Below are 25,487 nucleotides of genomic sequence, written 5' to 3' on the forward strand. Positions count from 1 at the left end.
GAGAATGCTTTGGAAGGGACCTCACAAGAAAGAAATCAGAAGGGAACCACTTCAGCTGGAAGGCATGGGATGCATAGTCCTAGGGATGGGCGTTCCACTACCACCACCCCCAAAAGAAGAAGGCGGGTGGTGGTGGTTGTGGACTCCCTCCTAAGAGGGACTGAGCCATCCATCTGCTGTCCAAACCTGGAATCTCAAGAGGTGTGCTGCTTACCGGAAGCAAGAATTCAGGATGTGACTAAGAGGCTTACCAAACTGATCAAACCTTCAGATCGCTATCCCTTCCTGCTTCTCCATGTGGGAACTAACGATACGGCCAAGAATGACCTTCAGCGGGTTACTGCGGATTACGTAGAGTTGGGAAGAAGGATCAAAGAATTTGGAGTGCAAGTGTTGTTCTCGTCCATCCTCCCTGTTGAAGGGAAAGGACTGGGTAGGGTTTGTTGAATTGAGGAAGTAAATGTGTGGTTGTGCCAGTGGTGTCACAGAGAGGGCTTTGGTTTCTTCAACCATGGCACTCTATTCCGGGCACAAGGATTTTTAGGAAGAAATGGGATCCACCTAACAAAGAGAGGAAGGAGCATCTTCGCAGACAGGCTTGCAAACCTAGTGAGGTGGGCTTTAAAATACATTCGTTGGGGGATAGTGACCAAAACCCTGAGTGGAGTGGGGAAGTCGGATACTGGGAAGAAATGCAAAGAGGAATGAGCAACAAAGGTGGACCCCTGATTCGAGGGTAGGGTGATCAACTGGTTATCTAAGGTGTTTGTACAATGTTTGTACACCAAGTTGTGCCTGACAAATTTGATTAGCTTCTTTGATGAACTAACTGGTTCTGTGAATATGGGAAAGTCAGTGGATGTGATATGCCTTGACTTTAGCAAACCTTTTGATATGGCCTCCCACAATATTCTTGCCAGCAAGTTAAGGGAACGTGGATTGGATAAATGGATGGTAAGATGGATAGAAAGCTGGCTGGAAGGCTGGGCCCATAGGGTAGTGATCAATGGCTCGATGTCAGGATGGTGGTCGGTTTCTAGCGGAGAGCCCCAAGGTTTAATTTTGGGACCGGTTTTGTTCAACATCTTTATTAATGACCTGGATGAGGGGATGGATTGCACGCTCAGGAAGTTTGCAGATGACACTAAGCTAGGGGGAGAGGTAGACATGCTGGAGGGCAGGGATAGAGTCCAGAGTGACTTAAACAAATTGGAGGATTGGGCCACAAGAAATCTGATGAGGTTCAACAAGGACAAGTGTAGAGTCCTGCACTTGGGACGGAAGAATCCCAAGCATTGTTACAGGCTGGGGACCGACTGGCTAAGTAGCAGTTCTGTAGAAAAGGACCTGGGGGTTACAATGGATGAGAAGCTGGACATGAATCAACAGTGTGCCCTTGTAGCCAAGAAGGCTAATGGCATATTAGGTTGCATTAAGATGAGCATTGAAAGTCAATCCAGAGATGTGATTATTCCTCTTTACTTGGCTCTGGTGAGGTCACATCGGGAGTATTGTGTCCAGTTCTGGGCCCCCAATAACAGGAAGGATGTGGATGCATTGGAGAGAGTCCATTGGAGGGCAACCAAAATGATTAGGGGGCTGGAGCATATGACCTACGAGGAGAGGCTGAGGGACTTGGGTCTATTTAGTCTGCAGAAGTGAAGACTGAGGGGCGATTTAACAGCAGCCTTCAACTTCCTGAAGGGAGGTTCCAAAGAGCATGGCGAAAGGCTGTTCACAGTCGTGATGGATGGTAGAACAAGGAACAATGGTCTCATGTTGCGGTGGGAGAGGTCCAGGTTGGATATTAGGAAAAACTACTTCACTAGGAGAGTGGTGAAGCACTGGAAAGGGTTACCTAGGGAAGTAGTGAAGTCGCCATCCCTTGAGGTGTTTAAGTCTCAGTTTTAAAAAGCCCTGGCTGGGCTGATTTAATTGGGATTGGTCCTGCCTTGGGCAGGGGGCTGGACTTGATGGCCTTTAAGGTCTCTTCCCGCTTTATGATTCTATGATTCTAGGTGACTGGGCATCTGTCCAGAAAGTTAACGGATGAAATAAAGCAATTCATGAGCCTAAAACACTCACAACATGGTTCACAGCTCACTATATTCCATTTCACAAGCTTCTTAGCCATTTGCAATGATATTGGAAAACAGGTGATAATTTGTAGCACATCAGAGCCAACTTCCTATCAAAGCTGAAAAAGTAACTGCATGTCTTTCTGGTTTCATTTTGATTAAAAATGAATCCAGTTTTGGAAGAACAACAGAGGACTGAACATGTCATTGTTTGCTTAGTATCAGCATGACTTGAGACATGATATACTTCACTGCATGGTTTCTAACTTTGCAGCAGATTTAATCACTTTTTGCTGGGTAAAACAATCTCTTGTTCTGAGGGACTTAGGGAGTGCCATCTTGCTTTTTACATTTTGGGAGCCCTAAGAAGTAGGAAGGCATTTGTGAGTAGAGTAGATATACAAAAGTTACAAGAATAGTTGTTCTAACATCTAAATTTATTGATGGGGTCAAGCATGAAATGAAGCTACAGTGAGCCAACAGCAAATTCCTACTCATCAGTTTCCAAAATAAAGATAAGAGGATCAATACAGGGTTTACAAATGATGTTGTGACTTTGTCTATATAATCTAATAGATTATTCACTTATGGCATACAGAAAGGTGGTTAGAAGGGTAGTTGGTTAGAAGGGCTCATGTCGGCAGCATCCCATAAGGAACTCTTCTAATTCCTCACCCATCACACAAGATAAAGGGGACACAGTATGCTTATGGTTTTGTGCCCTGGTTGCCTGTGTGGATGCAAGAGCACTGTGAATAAGAATCTCGGTGTGCTGGAAAGTGTCATCCTGCTCCTGGGTGTCATGATGTTCCAAATGGCACTATGCTTCAGGAATGTACACTTGTTGCTCCACCAGGAAAAGGACGTGGACGATGCTTGGTGTGGCATGGAGGCCCAGCTCCGGCAAGGCCTGGTGCTCATGCTAGTACACCCACCAGTCAATGCTCTGGACACAGGGAATTACTAGTTCTGGTGCCAGGAGAGAAGTTCAGACTGGTGGGATGACATCGTGATGTAGAGATGGGATGATCAGCAGTGGCTGCAGAACTTCTGCACGCAGAAGGCCACCTTCCTGAAGCTCTGCGAATAGCTGTCCCCTGCCCTGATGTACCAGGATACCCACATGAGACCCCCTCTGACTGTGGAGAAGTGTGTGGCCATTGCCCAATGGAAGATTGCCATGCTAGACAGTTACCGGGCAGTCAGGAATCAGTTAAGGGTGGGGAAATCTATGGGTGAAACTGTTCTTATACAAGTAGCCAAGGCCATCAATAACATCCTGCTATGAAGGGTTGTGACTCTGGGAAATGAAGACAACATAGTGGAGGGTGTTGCTGCCATTGGCTTCCCTAACTGTGGTGGTGCCATAGATGGCACACCCATCCCCATCTTGACTCCTGAACACTGTGCCTTGGAGTACATACCCTGCAAAGTAGGCACTCTGGATCACAAGGGCAGCTTCACTGACATCAACATGGGACGGTTGGGAAATGTACACAATGCCTGCATTCTTTGGAACTCCTGCCTCTTCCAAAAGATGCATGCCAGAACTTTTCCCCCCTGACCAGAACAGCCTCAGAGAGGTGGACATGCCAATAGAGATCCTGGGCGACCCAGCCTACCCCTTGCTCATGTGGCTCATGAAACCCTACCCAGGCTGCCTGGACTATAGCAAGGAGAAGTTTAATAATAGTCTGAGCAGGTGCAGAATGGTGATAGAATGTGTGTTTAGAGATTTAAAGGGATATTTAGGATTCTCCTGACCCACTTGGACCTCAGCAAATGCAACATTCCCTTTGACCATTGTGGGCTCCATAACCTATGAAAGAACAAGGGGAAACTTTTCTGGTGGGGGGTGGGCAGGCTGAGGCACAGCACCTGGCACAAGAGCTTGATTAGTCAGACACCAGTGCCATAAGGAGAGCATAGCAAGAGCCAGTGCGAATCAAAGATGCCTTGATGGACAGTTTAATGCAAGGCCTCTTTTGAGAATCTTCCCTGAGAATCTCCACAAGATGCCCCTGCATTCCCAGTCTCTCTCTTTAATCCCCCATTCCACACCATCCCTGCAGTTCAGCCAATAAAAAGCCCGTTTTTCAATGAACATGAGTGTTTATTTGGGGGAAACAACAGGGAAAAGACAGAACTGAGAACCAAAAGGGGAAAAGGGAGGCTCAGAATTGGGAGTGGGACTGTCTTCTTCCTCCTGGGGGCCTGGAGGCTCCAGCTTGCCTTGAGTTCTCCCCAGTGTCCGAGGTCTCTAGCAGACACTACAGGAGATACATTGTGTGACGCTTAACCTTAATTTTTTAGCGTACACCAGACGTCTCCATAAAGACAATGAAAAAGGGTTCTGTGAAAGCTCTGATGTTTGCTTTGTAGCAGGTGCCCAGATGTCGCAACGAAGCTTCGGGACACACTTGGTGTCAGAAGCAAGCAAGCATAGAAAGGAACCTGCCAGGGACCAGGAGTCTGCAGGCAGGAGGGGGGTGGGAGAGGGATCTTGCTGGAGCACTTGCTGGATCCAGTTCATACAGCCTCCTGCGGAAGCTGCTGCTTTCCCAACGAGGGCAGGAGCCTACAGGTGAGAGGGAAGAAGGGGTGGGATGTCATCCCACTTTGTCCAGCACACACCAGGTCAAGCACATGCAGCCTCCCAGGGTCATTGCTTCTTTTCTTGCCCACAGGGGGTGGGGGAATGTGTGTGTGGCACATGTTGCCTCCCAGAGAGATTGCCAGTAAGTTCCCCTCCTCATTCCTGCAGGTTACCATGAAAGATATCAGTCTTCTCTGGATCACATAGAGTAATCCGGAGTACATGTTGACTGAATGTGGCCATAAACCTGGGCCTTAGGCTGCACTGCTTTGTGGTTCAATGACACGAGACTACTTGCTGGTGGCTTAGCATGGGAAGTTGTCCTACTGCAGAGGACAGCATAAGGCAGGCCCTTCCAAGAACCTTGTGAGGAGGATCAAAGAGTTCCTATGTGAGAGCTTCATGGAGCTGTGCAGACAAGACTGCTGCTCTGTCTAGAAACACATGAACAAGATGTTCCATGACCCCTGCATCATGTAGGCAGAGAGAGAGTGCACCACAACACATGCCCCACTCCCTGAACCCGTAGTTAGACCAAGTCTGTGAACTCACCAGAATGTGTCCTCTCCAGGGTCTTCAGTGGCTGGGGAGATGCCCTGGGAGCTGGGAACCAGCTTCAATGTCTTGAGGAGCTCCTGACTCTTGGGCATCAACATCTGGCTAGTCTCCTCCTCCTCTTTTTTCTGCTCATGTTTCTAAACCACCCTTCTTTCCTTCTGACTAATGCTAGGTGTGTCTTGTCTGGACTCCACTACCACACTGGGGAAGCTAGGGAAGCTGACTGCTTCCCCCCTACCCCTACCCAAATTGCATCCAGCTGTTATACTAGCAGTATTTGTGTGGTGCTGCCCCAGAGCATCGGCCTCTCTTCCTCTGCCTTGTGATAGTACTGGCAAAAATTCTTGATTTTTACACTTCACTGTTGGGCATCCCTGAAATGGCCTTTACCTGCCAGGCAGGTTGCAAACCTGTGGTAGGTCGGCATTCCGCTAGCTGGTTCTGAGTTCTGTGAGAATGACTTCATCTCCCCACACCCCGATGACATCCAAGAATTCCTGGACACTCTAGGCTGGTGCTCTTCTGTGCCCCGGTAACTCGAGCCCGTGGAAGCAGTCATCACAGTGCTGGGAGAATCATTGGAAGAACTCATCTCCATGTGTATGGCGGTATGCTGCTTACCCACTATGCTGGCCACATAGAACAGGCCATTCTACTGTTCCCAGGACTTTTTTTAGCTCAAAAGTAGAGCAGTAGAGGCAGAAATTCTGGCTAGAGCAGACAGCTGCAGGAGGCCTCCTAGAGGCCAATAGCATCGACTTTCCAGCAATGCTGCATCTACACTAGCATGACTTTAATCATGCAAGGTCGGGAATAGTGTTACTCCTGGTGAAAAGCAGGAGTACAGCAATCAACTTCCACAGCCCCAAGGGTGATGCAACAGGCTTGGTTGTGTAGACTCATCATTTAGAAAATCGACTGTAAGGGCTAAGCTCGATGTAAAATCTGAGGCTACATCTACACTGCACTCTTATTTCAAAATAACTTATGTGCGCGGCTACACAGCAAACCCATTCTTTAAAAATAATTTCAAAATAATGGACTTCATGAGGAAGCTTCAGGGGGTAGCTGAGTTAGTGTGTTACAGAAAAAAAACACAAGAAAAGGTCTGGTAGCACTTTATAGACTAACAAAACATGTAGGCTGTGTCTACATTGGCACCCCTTTCTGGAAAAGGGATGCTAATGAGACCAGATGGAATTGCAAATGCCGCGGGGGATTTAAATATCCCCCACGGCATTTGCATGAACATGGCTGCCGCTTTTTTCCGGCTCGGGGTTTTGCCGGAGAAAAGCGCCAGTCTAGACGGGATCTTGCGGAAAATAAGCCCTTTTCCGGAAGATCCCTTATTCCTTGAAAGGTGGAATCTGATGGTCATTGTAGCTTTCCCTTTGCCAACAATAAATAGTGTGCATTCAGAACTTAATTAACAATTTCACTGACAAGACAGAAGAGAATGCCAGTTGAAGAAAAAAATAGTTATGGTTTCTAATACAGCCAAAGGCTGGTCTATTGAGTGAAAAGTGCCATTTTTATTCTATTTTCAGAAAAGAAGTCTGGAGAACTTTGTATCTAGGGTTTTGGCTCAAGGCTATCTGTAGAAAAATATAAAGAGAAGTTGACAAAAAAAAATTACTGTCTTTTGCCCTACCAGTACAACCACAAATTAGAGGAAAGAAGGGGAAGCTAACCAGAAATAAGGATGATGTTTCTTTTGCTACTTCAATCAGCTTTTTCATCAAACTAGTTTAAAACTGGTATGTACATAGTTTTCTACCAGTGCAGAAAAATCTAGCAGCCACACATCTGGGAGTATTCTATTTGACGCTATGAAAGTGACACATTGACATGCTGAGAAAATCCATTGCACACTGGTTTCTGAAATGAAAAGCATGGTCTACCTTGATCAAAATTGCTGTCATGGATTTAATTTTCCCTCCCTCTTTCCAGCAAGTACAGTACACAGCAAACATTACAAGACAGCTGGGAATATCGTTACTAAACAGTTACAAATCTTTTTGGCTTGGAATAATCCAACAATCAGTGATACTTCTATTGCATTAGCTTTGGCACTGAGTGATTGTACACTAGGGAAACCCAACTGGTAAGAAAGTAAGTAGGTTTTTTATTTTACATAAGTTGCCAAAAAAAAAAAAGTCACCAAAGCGTGTTTACATTGCCTCTTCTGTTGACAGAACTCGGTCACAATTTTAGCTCCGTCATTGATAGAGTGATCAATTCACTGTGGCCATGTATCCCACAGTGCTTGACAAAAAGCCTTTTGCTAGGCACTGTGACGAAATGGAACGAAGTGTGGTGCATCTTGGGAACATGCAAAATCTGCTGTCAGGAACTGCTTTCTTTTCCTGTCCTCCAGGACCTTCTGGCTTCCTTTCACACCATTTTTACAACTGCCATTCTTTGCTTTGCACTCCAGCATCTTCTGTGAGATCCTACACTTGTCTCCTGTGCTGCGTTTAGTGTCATGCTGACATCATGCATTGCAGCAGAGTTACTCTTAAAGTTACTGATGGACAATTCGCAGGCAGACGGCACTCTGCATGAGATGGATGGCAGCAACCTGTCATTACATTTGGCACTCACAGGGCAGCTCTATAGGGTGGACTGTCACTTTTGGGCTATGAAAACCATTGGTGAATGGTGGGACTGCATCATCATGCAGGAGTGAGATGAAGACCAGTGGCTACACAGCTTAAGTTGCATAAAGCAACCTTCCTGGTTTTCTGTGCTGAGCTGGCCCACGAACAGTGTTGCAAGGAGACCAAAATGAGATCGACCCTCTTGGCAGAAAAGCATGAGGCAATATCTGTATGGAAGCTGTTGACTCCCGATTGCTACCTGTCTGTTGCAAATCACTTTGGGTATGTCTACACTACAAAGTTAGTTCGAACTAACGGACGTTAGTTCGAACTAACTTTAATAGGTGCTACACTAGCGCTCCGCTAGTTCGAATTTGAATCGAACTAGCGGAGCGCTTAGTTCGAACTAGGTAAACCTCATTTTACGAGGACTAACGCCTAGTTCGAACTAGCTAGTTCGAACTAAGGGCTGTGTAGCCCTTTAGTTCGAACTAGTGGGAGGCTAGCCCTCCCCAGGTTTCCCTGGTGGCCATTCTGGCCAACACCAGGGAAACTTTATGCCCCCCTCCCGGCCCCGGACCCCTTAAAGGGGCACGGGCTGGCTACGGTGCCCGTGCCAGGTGCAAGCCTGCCAGCACCCAGCTAGCAGACCCTGCACCTGGCACGGCACAGAGCCACCCACCCGATGCCCCCCAGCCCACCCCCTCTTGCCGGGACCAGGCTGGCGGCTCCCGGGAGCTTGCCCTGGACCGCAAGAGGCGGGCACCTTCCTGGGCTAGTGCGGACATCGTGGACCTCGTCCACGATCTCCGCACTAGGCACAGGAAAGTGGCCGTCTAGGGCAGGAGAGCTGCCAGCCTGGCCACCCAGGACCAGGTGTGCATGAAAATCAAGGGGGTCCACTGAGACCCCCGACACTGAGCCCTGAGCTTACAATGGCCGTACTGGGTCAGACCAAAGGTCCATCTAGCCCAGTAGCCTGTCTGCCAACAGCGGCCAACCCTAGGGACCCTGGAGGGGATGGACCGAAGACAATGACCAAGCCATTTGTCTCGTGCCATCCCTCTCCAGCCTTCCACAAACTTTGGGCAGGGACACCACTCCTACCCTCTGGCTAATAGGACTCCATGGACCCAACCTCCATCACTTTATCTCACTTCCCTTTAAACTCTGTTCTAGTTGTAGCCTTCACAGCCTCCTGCAGCAAGGAGTTCCACAGGTTAACTATTTGCTTTGTCAAGAACAACTTTCTGTTACTAGTTTGAAGCCTGCTACCCATTCCTTTCCTTTGGTGTCCTCTAGTCCTTCTTGATGGGAACTCAGGAAGAACTTTTCTGAATGCACCCTCTCCACCCAACCCCTGCTTTTAGAGACCTCTATCCTGTCCCCCCTCCGTCTCCTCTTTTCTAAGCTGAACAGTCCCAGTCTCTGTAGCCTCTCTTCATCTGGGACCTGTTCCCAACCCCTGATCATGTTAGTTGCCCTCCCCTCTCCCAGCCTTTCTCTTCCCCTCTCCCACCTCCTTTTCCCAGTCTCCCCCAGTTTTTTTCAATAAAGACAGAGTCAATGTTGGAAGAAACGTTATCTTTATTTTGTACATCAATAAGAAGGGGGGCTAGGGAAGGGTAAGTGGAAGGAGGTGAGGGAGGAATGGGGTACGAGCCCCCGATGGGGAGGACTGGGCTGGCTCTGCGGGCTTCTGGGGGTGGAAGCTCTCCTGCAGCCCCCCAATTACTCCCTCTCCCCAGATGGCAGCCTGCGGCAAGTGCAGCCGGGCTGATGGCCGAGTGGTGTGATGTGCCCAGTGTGGGCACTCAGGGCACTCCAAGCCAGAACTTCTTTGCAAGCGGGGCACCCCTTAGAACTGTGTGTCCGGGGTGGGGGTCGGGACCCTTTAAGCGCAGCCCTCGGCTAGCCTGAGACAGCATCTCCACGCTCTAAGTCCTCCTCTGATGCCCTGCCGGCACTGCTTCCGGCCATCATTAAGCCCTGTTCAGAGTCCACTCAATGTGGACTTGCTAGTTCGAACTAGCAAAACGCTAGTTCGAACTAGTTTTTAGTTCTAGACGCGTTAGTTCGAACTAGCTTAGTTCGAATTAACTAATTCGAACTAAGTTAGTTCGAACTAGCGCTGTAGTGTAGACGTACCCTTTGAAGTGGGGAAGTCAACCATTGGGGCAGCAGTGCTGCAAATGTGCAGGGCAATGAATCACATTATCCATGATTTCCCATGAACCTGGGAAATGTGCGTGACGTAGTGGCTGGCTTTGCAGTGATGGGCCTTCCTATCTGTGTGGGTGTGGAGAAGTCAATAGATGGCACTCACAATCCAATTGTAGTGCCAGACCACTTTGCCACAAAGCACATCAAGAGGAAGAGATATTTCTTGATGGTGCTGCAGGTGCTTGTTGATCACTGTGTGGCTACATCTACACTGGCCCCTTTTCTGGAAGGGGCATGTAAATTTCATGAGTCGTCGTAGCGAAATCCGTGGGGGATTTAAATATCCCCCGCGGCATTTAAATAAAAATGTCCGCCGCTTTTTTCCGGCTTTTAAAAAAGCCGGAAAAGAGCATCTAGACTGGCCCCGATCCTCCGGAAAAAGCGCCCTTTTCCGGAGGCTCTTATTCCTACTTCAAAGCGGCGGACATTTTTATTTAAATGCCGCGGGGGATATTTAAATCCCCCGCGGATTTCCCTACGACGACTCATGAAATTTACATGCCCCTTCCGGAAAAGGGGCCAGTGTAGACGTAGCCTGCATGTTTCATAGACATCAGTGTGAGGTGGTCCGGAAAGGTGCATCTTCAGGACCATCGGTCTATACAGAAAACTGCAGGAAGGGACTTTCTTTCCAGGCCACGTGACTACAGCGGAGGATGTGAAAATGCCCATAGCAATCCTGGGAGACTCAGCCCAGGGTCATGGAACATTACACAGGGCACCTGGAAACAAATAAGGAAGGTTTTAACAACAGATTTAGCTGATGCCACATGATAGCAGAATGTGCCTTTGGCAAACTGAAAGGGAAATTGATGTATATTTAGGGCAGGCTACACCTAATGGAAGATCATATCCCCCTAGTTATATATGCATTTTGTATAATGTCTGTGATCCTAAGGGTAAAATGTTTGCTTGTAGGTAGAGCACTGAGGCACAACACTAAGGGTATATCGACACTGCACGCTTATTTCAAAATAAGCTATTCCAGAATAGTTATTCCAAAATAGCTTATTTCAAAATAGCACGTCTACACTGAAGGGAAGCCTGACAATTAGTCCAAGGCAGGCTTCCCTAATGAAGACGTGCTATCTTGATTTAGAGCCCCAGGAGGCACTGGGAGGAATAACTTAGAATGGCCCTGGGGAGGGACTATTTCAAAGTAGCAGAAGTTAGAGGAACAGGCATTATTCCTCATAGAATGAGATTTACAGATTTTGGGATAAGCCATTGTCGGGGGGCTCGCCCCTGTCTTGGGGTTGCCACCCCCATCCGGGGCCTAACTCGGCCCGTCTGGGCCTAGCCCTCAAAGTACTCTGCCCCTCTCGTAGGGGAAATACGGCCCACTGGCCTAGTCCCCAAGTACAATGCCCCTGTGCTAGGGGAAATACGGCCTCCCGGCCTAGTCCACAGTTTGCAGGCCCAGAGGCCTAGTCCACAGTTTGCAGGCCCAGAGGCCTAGTCCACAGTTTGCAGTTTGTTACCCTGCTCCCACGTGCCAGGGTCTCAGGCAGCAGGGGTAGGGGGGTCCGGGCCCTCCCTCTCCACCGGACCCCGACCCAGGGCCCTAGTAGTTTCGGGCGGTTCCCACCACTGGCTCGGCGGGGGCTCCTCCCCGCAACGCCCCGAGCCCTCAGGGGCTTCTACAGCTCCCTGCCCTGGGCCGCTTCCTACCCCTTGCTCGCAGCCTGCCGCGGTCCCACCTGTCGGCGCCGGTCGATGGGCTGTAGTGGTCCTCCCCCTGGCAGCTGCAGAGTTGGCGGGGTCCGTTCCAGCGCTCGGGTCGCGGGTGGTCGGTCGGCGGCTCCGGCGTTGGGGCCGAGCCCGGCAGAGGCCCGGCAGCAGCACGCTCAGCTCCCCTGGCGACTCCCTCTCTGGCCAGTGGTCGCTAGCTCCTGCTCGGGTCGCAGTCTGCCCTTTCTGAGCAGGCCAGCAGCCTTTTATACCTTGGCTCCCTTTGGAGCATGCCCAGTAGGGCTGTGTGAGTGGGGCCCTCTCCGCCCCAGGCCCCAGGTGGTTTCCCTGGGCTTGAGTGCGGGGCGGGGCCGCCCCGTCACACCATCCATTATTTCAAAATTATTTCAAAATAACAGAACGGCTGTGTAGATGCTCGCATTTTTATCTCGAAATAATGGTGCAGTGTAGACGCACCCTTAGCTGCAGAGTTTGAGTAGCCAGACACTAGGGCTATCAGAGGATCCTATAGGGCTGACAATAATATCAGGGGGGCTTTGAGGAACCACCTTTAAACCTGCAAGGAGGTTTAAAGGATCTGTCGAAAAAGGCTTTCTTTCTTGACAGATCCCCCTCTAGACTGCCACTTTTTGCCGACAAAGTGCTGAGTTGGCAAAACGTGGCAGCCATTTTTATGCAAATTAGGCACAGAATATTTAAATCCCTGCCTCATTTGCAATGTCAGCTTGCCTAATCTGCATCCCTCTGCCGACAGAGGGATGCAGTCTAGACATACCCTTAGATACTCTTTAAACAAGTCATTGAGCAGCAATAAGAACTGAGACCTTTGTTCTATGACAGACTTTTGTGTGTGAGGTCAGACAAGTTAATCTCTACATGTTTCAGTTCACTATCTATAAATAGTATAAATTAGAGTGTAAATTTGTTGACAGCAAAGACTTTGTCATTGTAGAGCTCTTAGCCCAGTGGGGCTACAGTTTGGGCTAGGATCTTTCAGAACTATTGTAACACAATCAAATAATAAATGTCCCCAGTTTGGTCCTTGGATAATTACCCAGATTTCCCATTGACTTACAGGAAGTCATACTAATTTATCTAAGAGAAAGAATCAGGCCCAAATATATTTAAAAATAAAAGAAGCCTACATCAACCTTTCATCCATCACAAGGAGTTAAAGCAGAAAATTACATTGTAATAATCTTGGCTCTCATTCTTATTCAAATCAATTCTGGATATGGTGAATACTTGCCTTTGTTTTTCTTTTTCTTTTTCTTTTTCTGAAATTGGTTTTTTTTTAATCCCAGTTGAAAGCGAACAGTAATGTTAATTTCAGTGTTCAAATCCAAGAAGACAATATGCCAGACTGCAGAATGGAAAAGGCTGGATAGATAAGTACTCCTCTTCAGCTAATTACATCTGTCCGAGTTATGGCTAATTCAGAATTTTTTATTACCTTTTTTTTCCCAGAAAAGTCTGTATTTATTATAAAGAGAACCTCTCTTTTGGCTACACCACAAATGGCCTCATGTTGCATAAAATGTTATTATTTTTTATATTTATCCATCTGCAAAACTGAGGTAATGGATCCTGTTATCTTTCTTCCTTCATTGCTCCATCTCTGCACAAAGTCCCTTGCCTTTAAGTCCTGAAAATCCATCCAGACCCCTTCCCAACTCAAGTTTTGCCCTCTCACATCACATCTTGTTGCCGTCTAAGGACTGGATAGAACCTTTCTGTAACCTTATTTTTTCAAACATCCAGAAGAAGTCAAACATGCCACCTCTTTTTTTAAGCATTCCTTTTCTACTAGTCCAGGGAACAAGTAGGACTCAAACAACATCTCCCATATTAGAGAAACATGGAGAGTGAACTAATCTATTTTATTGCACGAACTTCTGTCAGTGAAAGAAACAAGTTTACACAGAGACATATGAGAATCTACCAACTCATAAACATTGTACTATATATATTTCATTAGCATCAACTTTGGGAATCTGGATTTAAAACCTACCCAGAATCAAGATGTTTCTAAGAACTATCATTTCATTGAAGTATAGGTATCATTTCTAAATGTGAGATCATTTTTCCCTTAAAGTGAACAAGAGTGAACTCAGCATTCAACAAATTTTCCTTATCTATGTATTTTGTAAATACAAACTCATTTCATTTGGAACGCTATTTGGGATATATATAAAAAAATCAAATAAAACTACAAACAGTGATCTAACAGATACCAAAGAACAATATGCAACCATTGGGAAAAAACTAGACTTTTTGGATAGAACATGTTCCAAGTTCCAGTGCCACAGTCCTCATTTGTGACAGGGATATTATAAGAAATTATTTAAAAATATAATGAGCAAGCCTTCTGAATTCTTACTTACAATAGCATTCACCAATCAAGCCAACTATTTTTAAACTAATTGGCAGCATATGTCCCTGCTTCTTGTCAAGTAACATACACATATGTTGAAAGAAAGAGACTTCATTTAAACAGACAATTATATTGCACAAAGCTTTGTCTTGAGAGTGGCAAACATAGAAACTGGGGAGAGGGAATAATTTAAAACACTGTACCATTTTCCCAGCCAGAAATCAGCTTTTACCACCATCTGCTTTCTAACATTTCACATTCAGGGAAACAACATTTCTCATGAAGTTTGCTAAGTCCATTTCTCCATTTTTCCTACTCTAAAAATGAAAAAGTTTAAGACCTGAAACTAGAATGTATGTTTTATCAATATTATCCATGGAAAAAATACATTTAAATCGCCGTTTCATTTTGCTATGTCTAGTAAACTCATCTACATGGCTCCATCGATGGAGCCTAAAGGGGAAGGTCAAATCAAGATACGCAACACCAGCTATGTTAATTACATAGCTGGATTCAATATACCTTGATTCAAGTTTCCCCATCCCCACAGTGGGAGGCCGATGGCAGCAAACACTCTCGTTGGCTTCCCTTAATCCTTGCAGGAACAGGAATACCAGCTGCCAACGGGGACATCCTCTGAGTTTGATTTAGTACGTCTTTAGTAGACCCACTAAATCAAACTCCAGAAGATCAATTGCAGTAGCATCAATCTCCACCAGAGTGAAGACATGTCCTGAGTGTTCTTACCAAGTTTCTCTGGTTCAAAATGTTTTACTGATTCCAGAGATATTTCCTGTCTTTATGATTCCATTGGAAAGTATTATATTTTTCAACTCAGTGGAACTATTTATAGTAGATCTTTATAGTGTTCATCACTGTATCCTGAATGAATCAGAGACCACATCAGAGTAATATGTGCATAGCACTGTGATCAGAGCTTCGATTATGAGGGGCAAGGATAATTCTATCATCAATTGGGGCTAAAAGTTAACATTTCTAGCTTCCATTACTATTTGGGGTGTAGTGAAGAGTTTAATGTAACACCCAGCCCCTGCATCTCCCTAAAGGTGCATCTGTACAGCACCTGAAACTTGCAATTTGTGCTATGTAATATGCATTACAAATCCTAACTGGTAAGTCTTGCACTGAAGTCTGTTTGACTACTGAGTGCCATATGGGACATTGGGCTCATCACTAATTAACTAAGAATTTCAGGTTCATAACTTGGTAGACTCCATGTAGCCCTTCATCCTGTGCTATGTATTTCATTCTATGTGGTTTTTTTGAGACTTTAAAATTCAGAGTCCTCTAATCTACATGGATGCTAAACAGCTCTTGACATTTTTTGAAAACCCAAGCATTAACTGTAGTAGCTATTGGGCAGGTGGGGGAAAAGTATTCCTTCCCACACTATTCACAATGCTGGTTGATGGCCAGCATCTATGCCAGAAGAGGCTGCAATTCAGTCATGCAACATGTATAAAATTTGTACTTTTGGATCCTTCAAAGTGAGATGTATATGTATATGTAAATATAAAACATGGTTCAGACATCCATTGTAACTTGATAATACACCAAGTTACATGTCAGTAAGAGAAAGAAGAAGATGATGACAGAGAATTACATTTGTTAGCAGGAAGGGTTTATGCTTCCAGTTTTGATTGTGATATCTCCTGATTGTAGGTGGTTGCTATGATAATATTTCTGTGTTGCTCTTTTAACAAAATTGAAATTGGTAGCAGTAGTTATTAACTGTAACAGTCTTCTGTGTTCTGCTGCAGTTCTGCTCTGAAACAGATACTGGTACTTTATTTTGATCATTTAGTGGGAAAGAAAAATGTGTCTCTGTCAAATATTTCTAATGAAAGCATTTTGTAAGTAGATGTTCCGGTTAAAGGTCCTGCTGAACTTATATAGGGGTCACTTTGTGAAACAAGCCTGATAGTTGCCTTTTAACAGCTATAGGAATGGAACCCAATTTGTTAAGGTTAATTTATCAAAATTCTTACAATTTCATTGTAAATAATCTAATAAATCCTGTGGGTTTTTTGTCCTCTAGATGAAATGAATGATCATCAAAACACCCTCTCTTACATCTTGATCAATCCTTCACCAGATACAAGACTAGAACTGAATGATGTTGTGTAAGTTGAGAGCATTAATCATGGAATCCATAAAGTGATAAAGTGTATTATTTTCACTTTAATGCAGAAATTTATTTCTTTTATCTCTTTGCACTTTATTGCTTTTATTATTTTCCTCTCAGGAGGTATCATTTCAATGCACATCCAACAAAATTATAAATGAACTCATCCATTAATTTATACCAGATTATTTTTAAGGTTTATTTCTTCTTTAAATAACCCTCCTTCTCTCTAAATTGAAATTTCACATAAAATTAAATTAAGCAAAATCACAGCTCTGAGATACCTTCATACTATATTATATTTTCACCCTTGTTTCTTGCTCATGATTCGTTAAAGTCAATCCTTTAAAGATATACCCGTCAGTGGTTTCAAAGATAATTTGCTTTCATGATTTGAGGTTCTCCCTCGAAGCCCACTGAAGTGAATGAGATTCCGTGATGGGTTTGGTCACAGAGATCTCCTTGAGAGTAGGAATAAGAGATCCTCCGGAATAGGGCTTTATTCCGGAGGATCGCGCCAGTCTGGACGCTCTTTTCTGGCTTTTCCCCAAGCCGGAAAAAAAGCGGCGGCCATGTTTATTTAAATCCCGTGGGGGATATTTAAATCCCCCGCGGATTTCTCTATTCCAAAGTTAGAAATTAGCATGCCTCTTCCGGAGAAGGGGCCAGTGTAGACATAGCCATTGTTTTGTGGAATTTCTCAGCCCTTCCTATGAGCTGGCTGATAGGAAAAACAAGTCTGTTTATAGATAATTTTTTCTCCAAAGAGACATCAAGCTCCTGAAGTACTATTAATGACTCTCATTTAGCATTAATACACAAATAAATACACAAAACAATTGGCAGAGGCCCTGGAGGTTTTTCGCCTTCCTCTGTAGCATGGGGCACGGGTCACTTGCGAGAGGATTCTCTGCATCTTGGGGTCTTTAAACCATCGTTTGAGAACTTCAATATCTGAGATATAGATAAGAGGATTATTCTAGCAGTGGGTGGGTGAGATTCTGTGGCTTGCATTGTGCAGGGGGTCAGACTAGATGATCATAATGGTCCTTTCTGGCCTTAAAGTCTATGGCTATGTCTAGACTGGCATGATTTTCCACAAATGCTTTTAATGGAAAAGTTTTTCTGTTAAAATCATTTGTGGAAAAGAGCATCTAGATTGGCACAGACGCTTTTGCGCAAAAGCACTTTTTGTGGAAAAGCGTCCGTGCCAATCTAGACACGGTTTTGCCCAAGAAATCCCCGATCGCCATTTTCGTCATTGGGGCTTTTTTGCACAAAACCGTTCTCAGTTGTCTACACTGGCCCTCTTGCACAAAAGCATTTGCATAAGAGGGCTTTTTCCCGAATGGGAGCATCATTGTATTTGCGGAAGAACACTGACAATCTTACATTAGATAGTCAGTGTTCTTGCACAAATTCAAAGCGGCCAGTGTAGACAGATGGCAAGTTTTTCGGAAAAGTTTTGCTTTCGCGGAAAAACTTGCCAGTCTAGACGCAGCCTATGAGTCTATGAGTCTAATACAAGTTTACACATCAGATTCCTAATTTCAGATATAAAAATAATCCATGCACAACAATAGGCTATAAACATTGAGCAGGTTATAACTTTTCTGTTAATGTTACTTGAAGTATTTTCCATAAAGCATATTCCAGTTATGTCATATTCATAATCATATGCATATTTCCTTCAAGAATATGGAGTGAAACATCACAAAGTCTTTTCACCAAATATTACATGCATCTGGCATGGGCCCTAAAAGGAAGAAGTGACTAGTGAATACATTAAATACCAATTACATGATCCTAACACTTTTAGGTATTGCTTAAAATACTTTTCTGTTTATTTTTGTTACAAAGAAGTTCAGCATTCTAACCCATTTGATAATTCTGCAGAATAATAAAGCCTTGGGATTGGATGGTATCTTTAAAATATCATAAGATCTAAATTTAAATAATACATTTGTTTTTGTTCAGACAGACCACTTCTTTCTTCACTTTTAAACAATTACTTAGTTAAAAGAGAGAGATGGAGAGGTTATTGTGCCAGACACTGACAAGAACCAAACAAATTTTATATAACCATTTAGGTAAGAGTTAGAATAATGATAAAAGTGGACCTTTGCCCCAAATCTGAGCCATTGTTCTAACATTCAGGCTATTGAGTTCACAGAATCATCATAAAACACTAGAACTGGAAGGAACCTCAAGACATGATCAAGTCCAGTCCCTTGCCCTCATGGCAGGACTAAGAACCATCTAGAATATTGCTGAGAGGTGTCTGTCTAACCTCCTCTTAAATATTTCCAATGATGGAGATTCCACAACTTCCCGAGGCAATTTATTCCAGTGTTTAACCACCCTGACAGTTAGGAAGTTTTTCCTAATATCCAACCTAAATCTCCTCTGCTGCAATTTAATCCTATTGCTTCTTGTCCTATCCTCAGAAGTTAAGGAGAATAATTTCTCTCTCTCCTTCTTGTAACACCTTGTTAGTCATTTGAAAGCTGCTATTGTATCCCCTTTCAGGCTTCTCTTTTCCAAACTTTATGTTTCTAGCTAGCTTGAGTTCATTTTGTGCATTTCCACTTTTGCCCATACATACTTACATTATTTGTATTATTCATACTTTGTTGTTGCTGCCTCTGTACTTTCTTTCTCCTTTTAGCCAGAACCAATAGTAGAAATACTGTAATGCTAAAAGACATGTATATACTTTTTCAGCCCAGATGGAACATTTGAGAATTCAACCTTGTGATGTTGGAGTTTGATCTAACTAGAGGCCAAGCATTTCAGCCATTCTGCATGCTTCACATCAATGAGACTACTTACATATTTAAACCTAACCATGTGTTTTGTTGGATCAGGGTCAGAGTGCACCACAATTTCCATTGATGACTGTTGCATATGTATGTGGCCATAAGTCACTATTCACATAAGTATAAGCCTCTGAAGCAAATCAGGAAAAATGTAATACATTTTATGCACACACCTGGTATTTGCTAGCATCTGAACAAAACTATAATTTTGGCCATAACATTGATTTAAAAACCCCTTGTCATTTACTTGCTAAACATATACAACAGGACACATCATTTGAAATATGGAAAAAGATGTACGTGAATTCCTAACACTCAGTCTAAATAGGCCAGCACTGCTATCTACCTGACAATGAAGCCATTCATCCATAAAAAATTAGGACAAAATGTGAAAGCACATCTAGTCAATCATAGACTACTGCAGATAGAGAAAATCAGACTCTAAGACAAGGAATACAGCATGGGAGGTTGATGAATGCCCAGCTGGAGAAGGCAAGCCCCAACCCCACCTCCTCCACCTAAGGCTTTGCCCCTTCGACAAGCTCCCCCACCCCTTGGAGCCAAGTCCAGCCCACATCCCAGGTTACTGCCCCCAGGCCATGAATATCCTGAGGCGCCTTAGTCTCACCCATCTTGGTGGGTGGAGCAGCCCCACCTATTCTGGCCGGACAGAACGTGTAGCAGTTGGAGACCTGGGCTACCTGCCTCAGCCTGTTCCCTCCTGGCTGGCCAGAGAGCCAACCAGCTACAGCACGGCCCTCCCAAGTGGCTGGAGAACCAGACAGTTTGGGGAAGACAGTGAACTATTTGTTGTTTATACATTCATTTTCTGAATAGTTAATGACATGAACAAAAACATTCCTATCTATATCACTGGGTATATTACATGGCAACAAATATTTTTCCTTTATACATTTAATATGAAAATTGCATTTCTTGTATTAAAACTGAAGTCTTCTTTAGTCTGACAAACATGTTACAACAGCAATCACATCAGTCATATAAAATTTAGGTCCAAATTTTTATTCACTTGGAGGGACTTAACATGTTGTGGCTTTGCTGAATTAGGAATACTAGAGATCAGTCTAATCTATTTTCTTTTCCGTATGACAATAGACTCATAAAAGGTATGGATTGACAGCTCTGAAGACTGGTCGGCTGTGTCTACACTGGGCCACTTATTCCGGAAAAGCGGCTGCTTTTCCGTAATAAGCTGCGAGCTGTCTACACTAGCCCCTTGAATTTCCGGAAAAGCACTGACGATCTACTGTAAGAAATCAGCTGCTTTTCTGGAAAAATTATGCTGCTCCCTCTCAGGCAAAAATCCTTTTTCCGGAAAACTGTTCCGGAAAAGGGCCAGTGTAGACAGCACAGTAGTCTTTTCCGGAAAAAAGCCCCGATTGCGAAAATGATGATCGGGACTTTTTTCCGGAAAAGCACGTCTACATTGGCTACGGATGCTTTTCTGGAAAAAGGGCTTTTCCGGAAAAGCATCCTGCCAATGTAGACGCTCTTTTTCCGGAAATACTTATAACGGAAAACTGTTCCATTTTAAGCATTTCCGGAAAATCATGCCAGTGTAGACGTAGCCGTCATGTACATGTATTTACCAGATACAGCGTGATCTGTGATAATGTACATGTTCTGCATTGCCTCATTGTGCCTCATCCCAGCAGAGATGGCAGTTCAGCATATAATTAAATTCCAGCCTATCTGCCAGTGAAGTCAATTAGAATCTCTCCATGGATTTAGTTGAGATCAATAACTTAATCCTTGGCTCTTGCTGAGATTGCTAATGATTAGGTGGTGTTTCATTGTGGTGTTTCTCTTGTCTACTATGGGACCATAAACTCACTTTGTATACAGTATGCAACTGAAAAGCCGACAAATGGACAAAAACTAATTTTGGATATTAGTCGTGAACCAGCCATACAATTTTCTTATCCTATTAATTTAACTGTTTGAGCCTTCCAGGATTTGAATCCCTTGAGCTCCTCCAAATCTAGTTTTACTATGCCTCAATGGACTGATACATCTAAAATTGTGCATCATTTTCAAGTGGAGTCACCGGCTGAAGTTTAATTCCCGATTAAAGCCCTCTGTGATTTAAACTCAAATTTAAGTCATATAGTCATTTCCCGGTATGTTTAATGAATTAAATGGGAATTTGTCTGTATGCGCCAAATGGATAGAGAGGTAATCAGGTCTCACTTACACTCCATAAGTAACACTGTAAGAAGATTACATTAACTTCAGTAATAATAACATTTTGCTCCATTACTTTATGAAAACATACAACTTTACAAACTACAGTAGAGTATGCAGAAAAAAACATACAAATGTAATAATATATATGCTGTACAATTTCAATTCTATGAAGCAATGAGAAACTAGTCTGAAGTTTCCAATTTAGTAAGGCTTTCATGGGCAAAAGATCTCTTTAAGCTGTCCTATTACCTTAGCAATATCATGCTAGATTAGCAATGCAAATACTTTTATCCTAATTTACATCAAGCTTTTATAAAAATCTTTTTTTTTACAGTTATTTGATCCGTCCCGATCCACTGGCATATGTTCCAAACACCGCAACCAGCCGCAAAAATAGCTTTTGCAATACCATTGGGCAAGACACCAGAGAAGAAACGCAACTTTGATACATTATTGTGCTAAATGATTAGAGACCATTTTTATATTGTTTCCAGTAACTGTTTCAAAATCGAATCAAAATGGAGTGGTTATATTTGGTTCAGATCCTGTTTGGACTGTTGATAATGCTATCTGATAAGAAGCAAGTATTTAAGTGTGCGAAAACAGGTACTCTAAACACCATGTCTGCAGCCTGCTCCAGTGATTTTGGCAGTGGAACTTTGTCACATAATAATGGAATGATTCTGAAAAGCTGGTCCTCTACTCTCCAGGCTTCCCTCATCCAGCTACACTTGGGGTCCAGCATACCTGTGGGTTCACTCATGGGGCAGAACTGGGCCCCATACCAACCAACTCTTCCTCCACGCTCCCAGAGCTCATTTGCAGTGTTCAAGCTCAGGGAGGGAGACACAGAAATGGCAACAGGGTGAGGGGCCCTTGGGGGAAGAAACAGGATGGCTGCAGATCCCTGCAGCTGGGGGCCAGGAGAGTAGCCCCACTGTTGGTGGCAGCCAAGTGGCCGGCATTGACCAAGCGTGTATGATGGGGGGCACATTCAGGGGAAAAGACGGCAACTCTGCTTCTTCTCCCAAGAACCCTCCCTCCTATCCCCCTCAGTCAATCCCAGCCCCTCTGCTGCCACCAAACTGGAGCCCCGCAGCTGCAGAGGGATGGGCATTGGCCTCCGCTGGTCCAGCAGATTCGCTGGTCCGGGACCAATCAGGTCCCAGCAGTGCCAGAGCAAGGAGATACAAGCTGCTTTGCATCTTAACAACTTAATTGGGACAAATTCCATCATTGTGAATTTAATTGCTGCTTCTAAATGTAATGTTCACCAAACGGATAGTGAGTCACTGACTAAGCCTCTGACTCATAACTGGAAAAATTGCAATGTGCAAAACATATGAATGCCCTACACAGACACTGGTACACACATAGGGGCGTATTTTAGTTGTAGTAAATATTCCTATTTAAGGTAGCACTCAAAGCCCATCAAGACTATGTACCAGACTCACAGACCCATGAAATCATTTTCAGGTTGTCTCTTTGTCCACTTATTTTAGTACAGAGTAATTTTATAGGCCCAATACAGACCTCTAGGATGCATTCAATTATTAGTTCTGCTGGGTTTACAAGGAGATCAGTTTGCAGAGGTACGAAAAGGGAACCCTACAAGACATATTCTAAGGGATTTCCACTGGATAAATCCTGGCAGGAAAACATGGATGTTTTGGTTTTACAGAACTTCTCTCGCGTGCTCGTTCGCTCTCGCTTACACACGCACATTCATGCGCACCATTCAAAATTTTAAAGAGTAATGGGTCTTCCCTAGTGACAGGAATAGTGCTATCTCCTCATGATTGTGAAGAAAACCTTCTAGATGAGGTACACAATATCCATACATATTTAAAAAATGATGCTTGATGTGTAAATTGCCATGTTCATCTGAATGGGTTGTTACCTTGAAATCTCAAGAATTAAAGGAAAGACTTATCACCTTCATGTTTAGTTAATGTACATCTCAGACCCTAAATGCCTGCTATATCTATGCAGATGGTAATAGCCCCAAATGTTCACTCTAGTATCCAATGGCCAACTCCTCCAGTGTTCCCTCAAAAACTTCTGAACCAGATGCACACTTTCAATATAAAATTATGCAGCTTGAAAATTAAAGAGCATTAGAGACAATGTTATATAAAAGGAATGGAATATCTGATTAATTGAGATGGGACACTGAACTAATTACAAAGTTGAGTTTCATATTTAATACAAGAAAAAGCCCTCAAAATTGTATTCATTAACTTTAGCTGCTGCATAATCTCCAGTCTGCAGTTGAGAATGTAAGACACTTGTCCCAAACATTCAAGCAAGTGTTACCATGGAATACCCAGGGTCTTCATATGGTCTTCCAATGTTGCATGCTTGCTCCTCCATCTCTCAAATAAACGGGAAGATTGTGCACGAACAATAATCAGTCTAGGTATTTGTGAAAGAAGTCCCACCTGTAATAATCCATATAAAACTGTTACAAGAGAATTCTACAGGCTAGCCATATGATTGAATGGCAATGCTGATGGTTCTTTGAACTCCTTGATAAACCTACATGCACTGAAGTTATTAAATAGTCTGCAAGAATATGTAATTACTTGTTTACATTATATTTTCTATATTTGGAACAGCAGCTACATGGTTGTATATGTCCTAAAAAATAAAAATGCCAAAAATTGCTCGATGAACTAGACATGGATGTGAATATAATATACCGTATGCAAAGCTGTCAAATGTAGTATCTGAGTGACAGGTAAACATTTTCTGTCCCCACCACATTCCCAGCTCCCTCTTCCCACCCTACTACCTTCTTTCTTTACATTTTATAAATTGGTTTCGTCGTTAGATAAACTCAATCTATTACGTCAGCTCCTTTGATGCCACAACAGATTTTGAGCATCTTTCTCTTTTGCGATGATATTAGCTAAATTCAGCAAAATAAGTACATCTTACAATTGAAATCCTTACTTCGTTTTCTTAAGTGTAATATAGGAAGATGATGGAGGAAATAGAGTATAAGTTACTTTTCTGCACTACAACATATCCAAATCACTGTTGGCTTTCCAAATTGTATTAATAGGCCTGTATTTAGTACAAAACTAGTTTTGTTTGTCTCTTGTGGTAGTTCCCAACCACCAGTCCATAGACCAGTGCTGGGCATTGAACCGCTGGCAGTCAGGCCGTGGCACACTGCCAGGCCACACCGAGGCCTTGATGATTGGCTCAGTGGGACTCTGGAGCAAGGCCCAATCTGCCCAGAAACTCCCCTTCTCCTATCCCCAGATTGTCTCTTCTCCCTGCACCTAGCGCTGTGTTGGCTTCTCTGAATGATGCTGCCTTGATGCAGGGGATGCTGCCTGAGCCCGGGGGTAGGATGATCCCCAGGTTCAGGGGCTGCAGTGAGGGGGGGTGCTTGCTAGGGCCCAGCAGCAGCAGGCAATGGTTCTGGGAGCCAGGGCTGGGTTCAGCCCCCACAGTAGGAAGTGACTTGCAGCTGCTGCTCATGGTGACTATGGGGCAGGCAGATCCCTGTGTCCCAGAGGGGGCTCCTGCTAGAGCCCTGGAGCCTGGACTGCAGCTGGGAGGGGGAATCTCCATCAAGGTCAGTCCCACTGCTACCCAGGAGCCTCTTCCAAAGCAGGACCACCAACCTGGCCAGATCCTGTCCAGACCAGCCTCTGCCCCAGCACTTGGGGGGGGGGGGAGTAAGTCAGGGAAACTCCCCTTTTCCTCAGGAGCAGTGACCCCAGTGCCCTGGAGCTGCAGGAGGAGGGTTTGGCCCCGGGCTGCTCCCAGCAGAGCTGTCTGTGATACCTGTCTGGGGCCCAGGGAAGCTTTTGCCAGCTCCTAGCCTGTGAGGAGTGATGGGAGCCAGCCCTGGTGGGTCAGGAGGGGGCTGAAGAGGAGCAAGGGCAGATAAGGGGGTGAGGGGAAACAGGGGTATGTGAGGTGGGGGCAAGAGAAGGATGCAGGAAGTGCTGAAGGGAGGATGGAGAAAATTCAGGGGAGTCTTGTGGGGTGGATGGGAGCAGGGGTACAATGGAGGGAAACTCTGAGGGGTGGTATAGGGTGGGCAATAGGGGATATGAGGAAAGGAGGTTGGGGGGAGCAAAAGCAGCCTGGTGGGGGAAGGGAGAGACACAGGGCAGGGGTTGTACAGAAGGAGAGGGGGAGATACAATGGCAGCTCCCCCACCCCATGGGGCA

At 44.5% G+C, this 25,487-nt stretch overlaps 1 protein-coding gene across 4 annotated transcripts in view; it reads left to right on the plus strand.

Annotated features, from left to right (window-relative positions):
• The window catches only part of KCNT2 (potassium sodium-activated channel subfamily T member 2), a 322,338-nt gene extending 297,134 nt beyond the window's left edge, over positions 1–25,204 (plus strand). For 3 of the 4 annotated variants that reach the window (XM_075936723.2, XM_075936724.2, XM_075936725.2), the window contains 2 exons: positions 16,181–16,265; positions 21,629–25,204. In XM_075936723.2, the coding sequence (XP_075792838.1) occupies positions 16,181–16,265; positions 21,629–21,740 (197 nt within the window). In that variant the 3' untranslated portion in view covers positions 21,741–25,204. The remainder of the gene's footprint in view (positions 1–16,180; positions 16,266–21,628) is intronic. The other variant, XM_075936726.2, reaches the window with a different exon arrangement.
• Positions 25,205–25,487: the final 283 nt, after the last annotated feature.

Source organism: Pelodiscus sinensis, chromosome 9 (genome assembly GCF_052426305.1).
Source record: "Pelodiscus sinensis isolate ZL-2025 chromosome 9, ASM5242630v1, whole genome shotgun sequence".
NCBI lineage: Eukaryota > Metazoa > Chordata > Testudines > Trionychidae > Pelodiscus > Pelodiscus sinensis.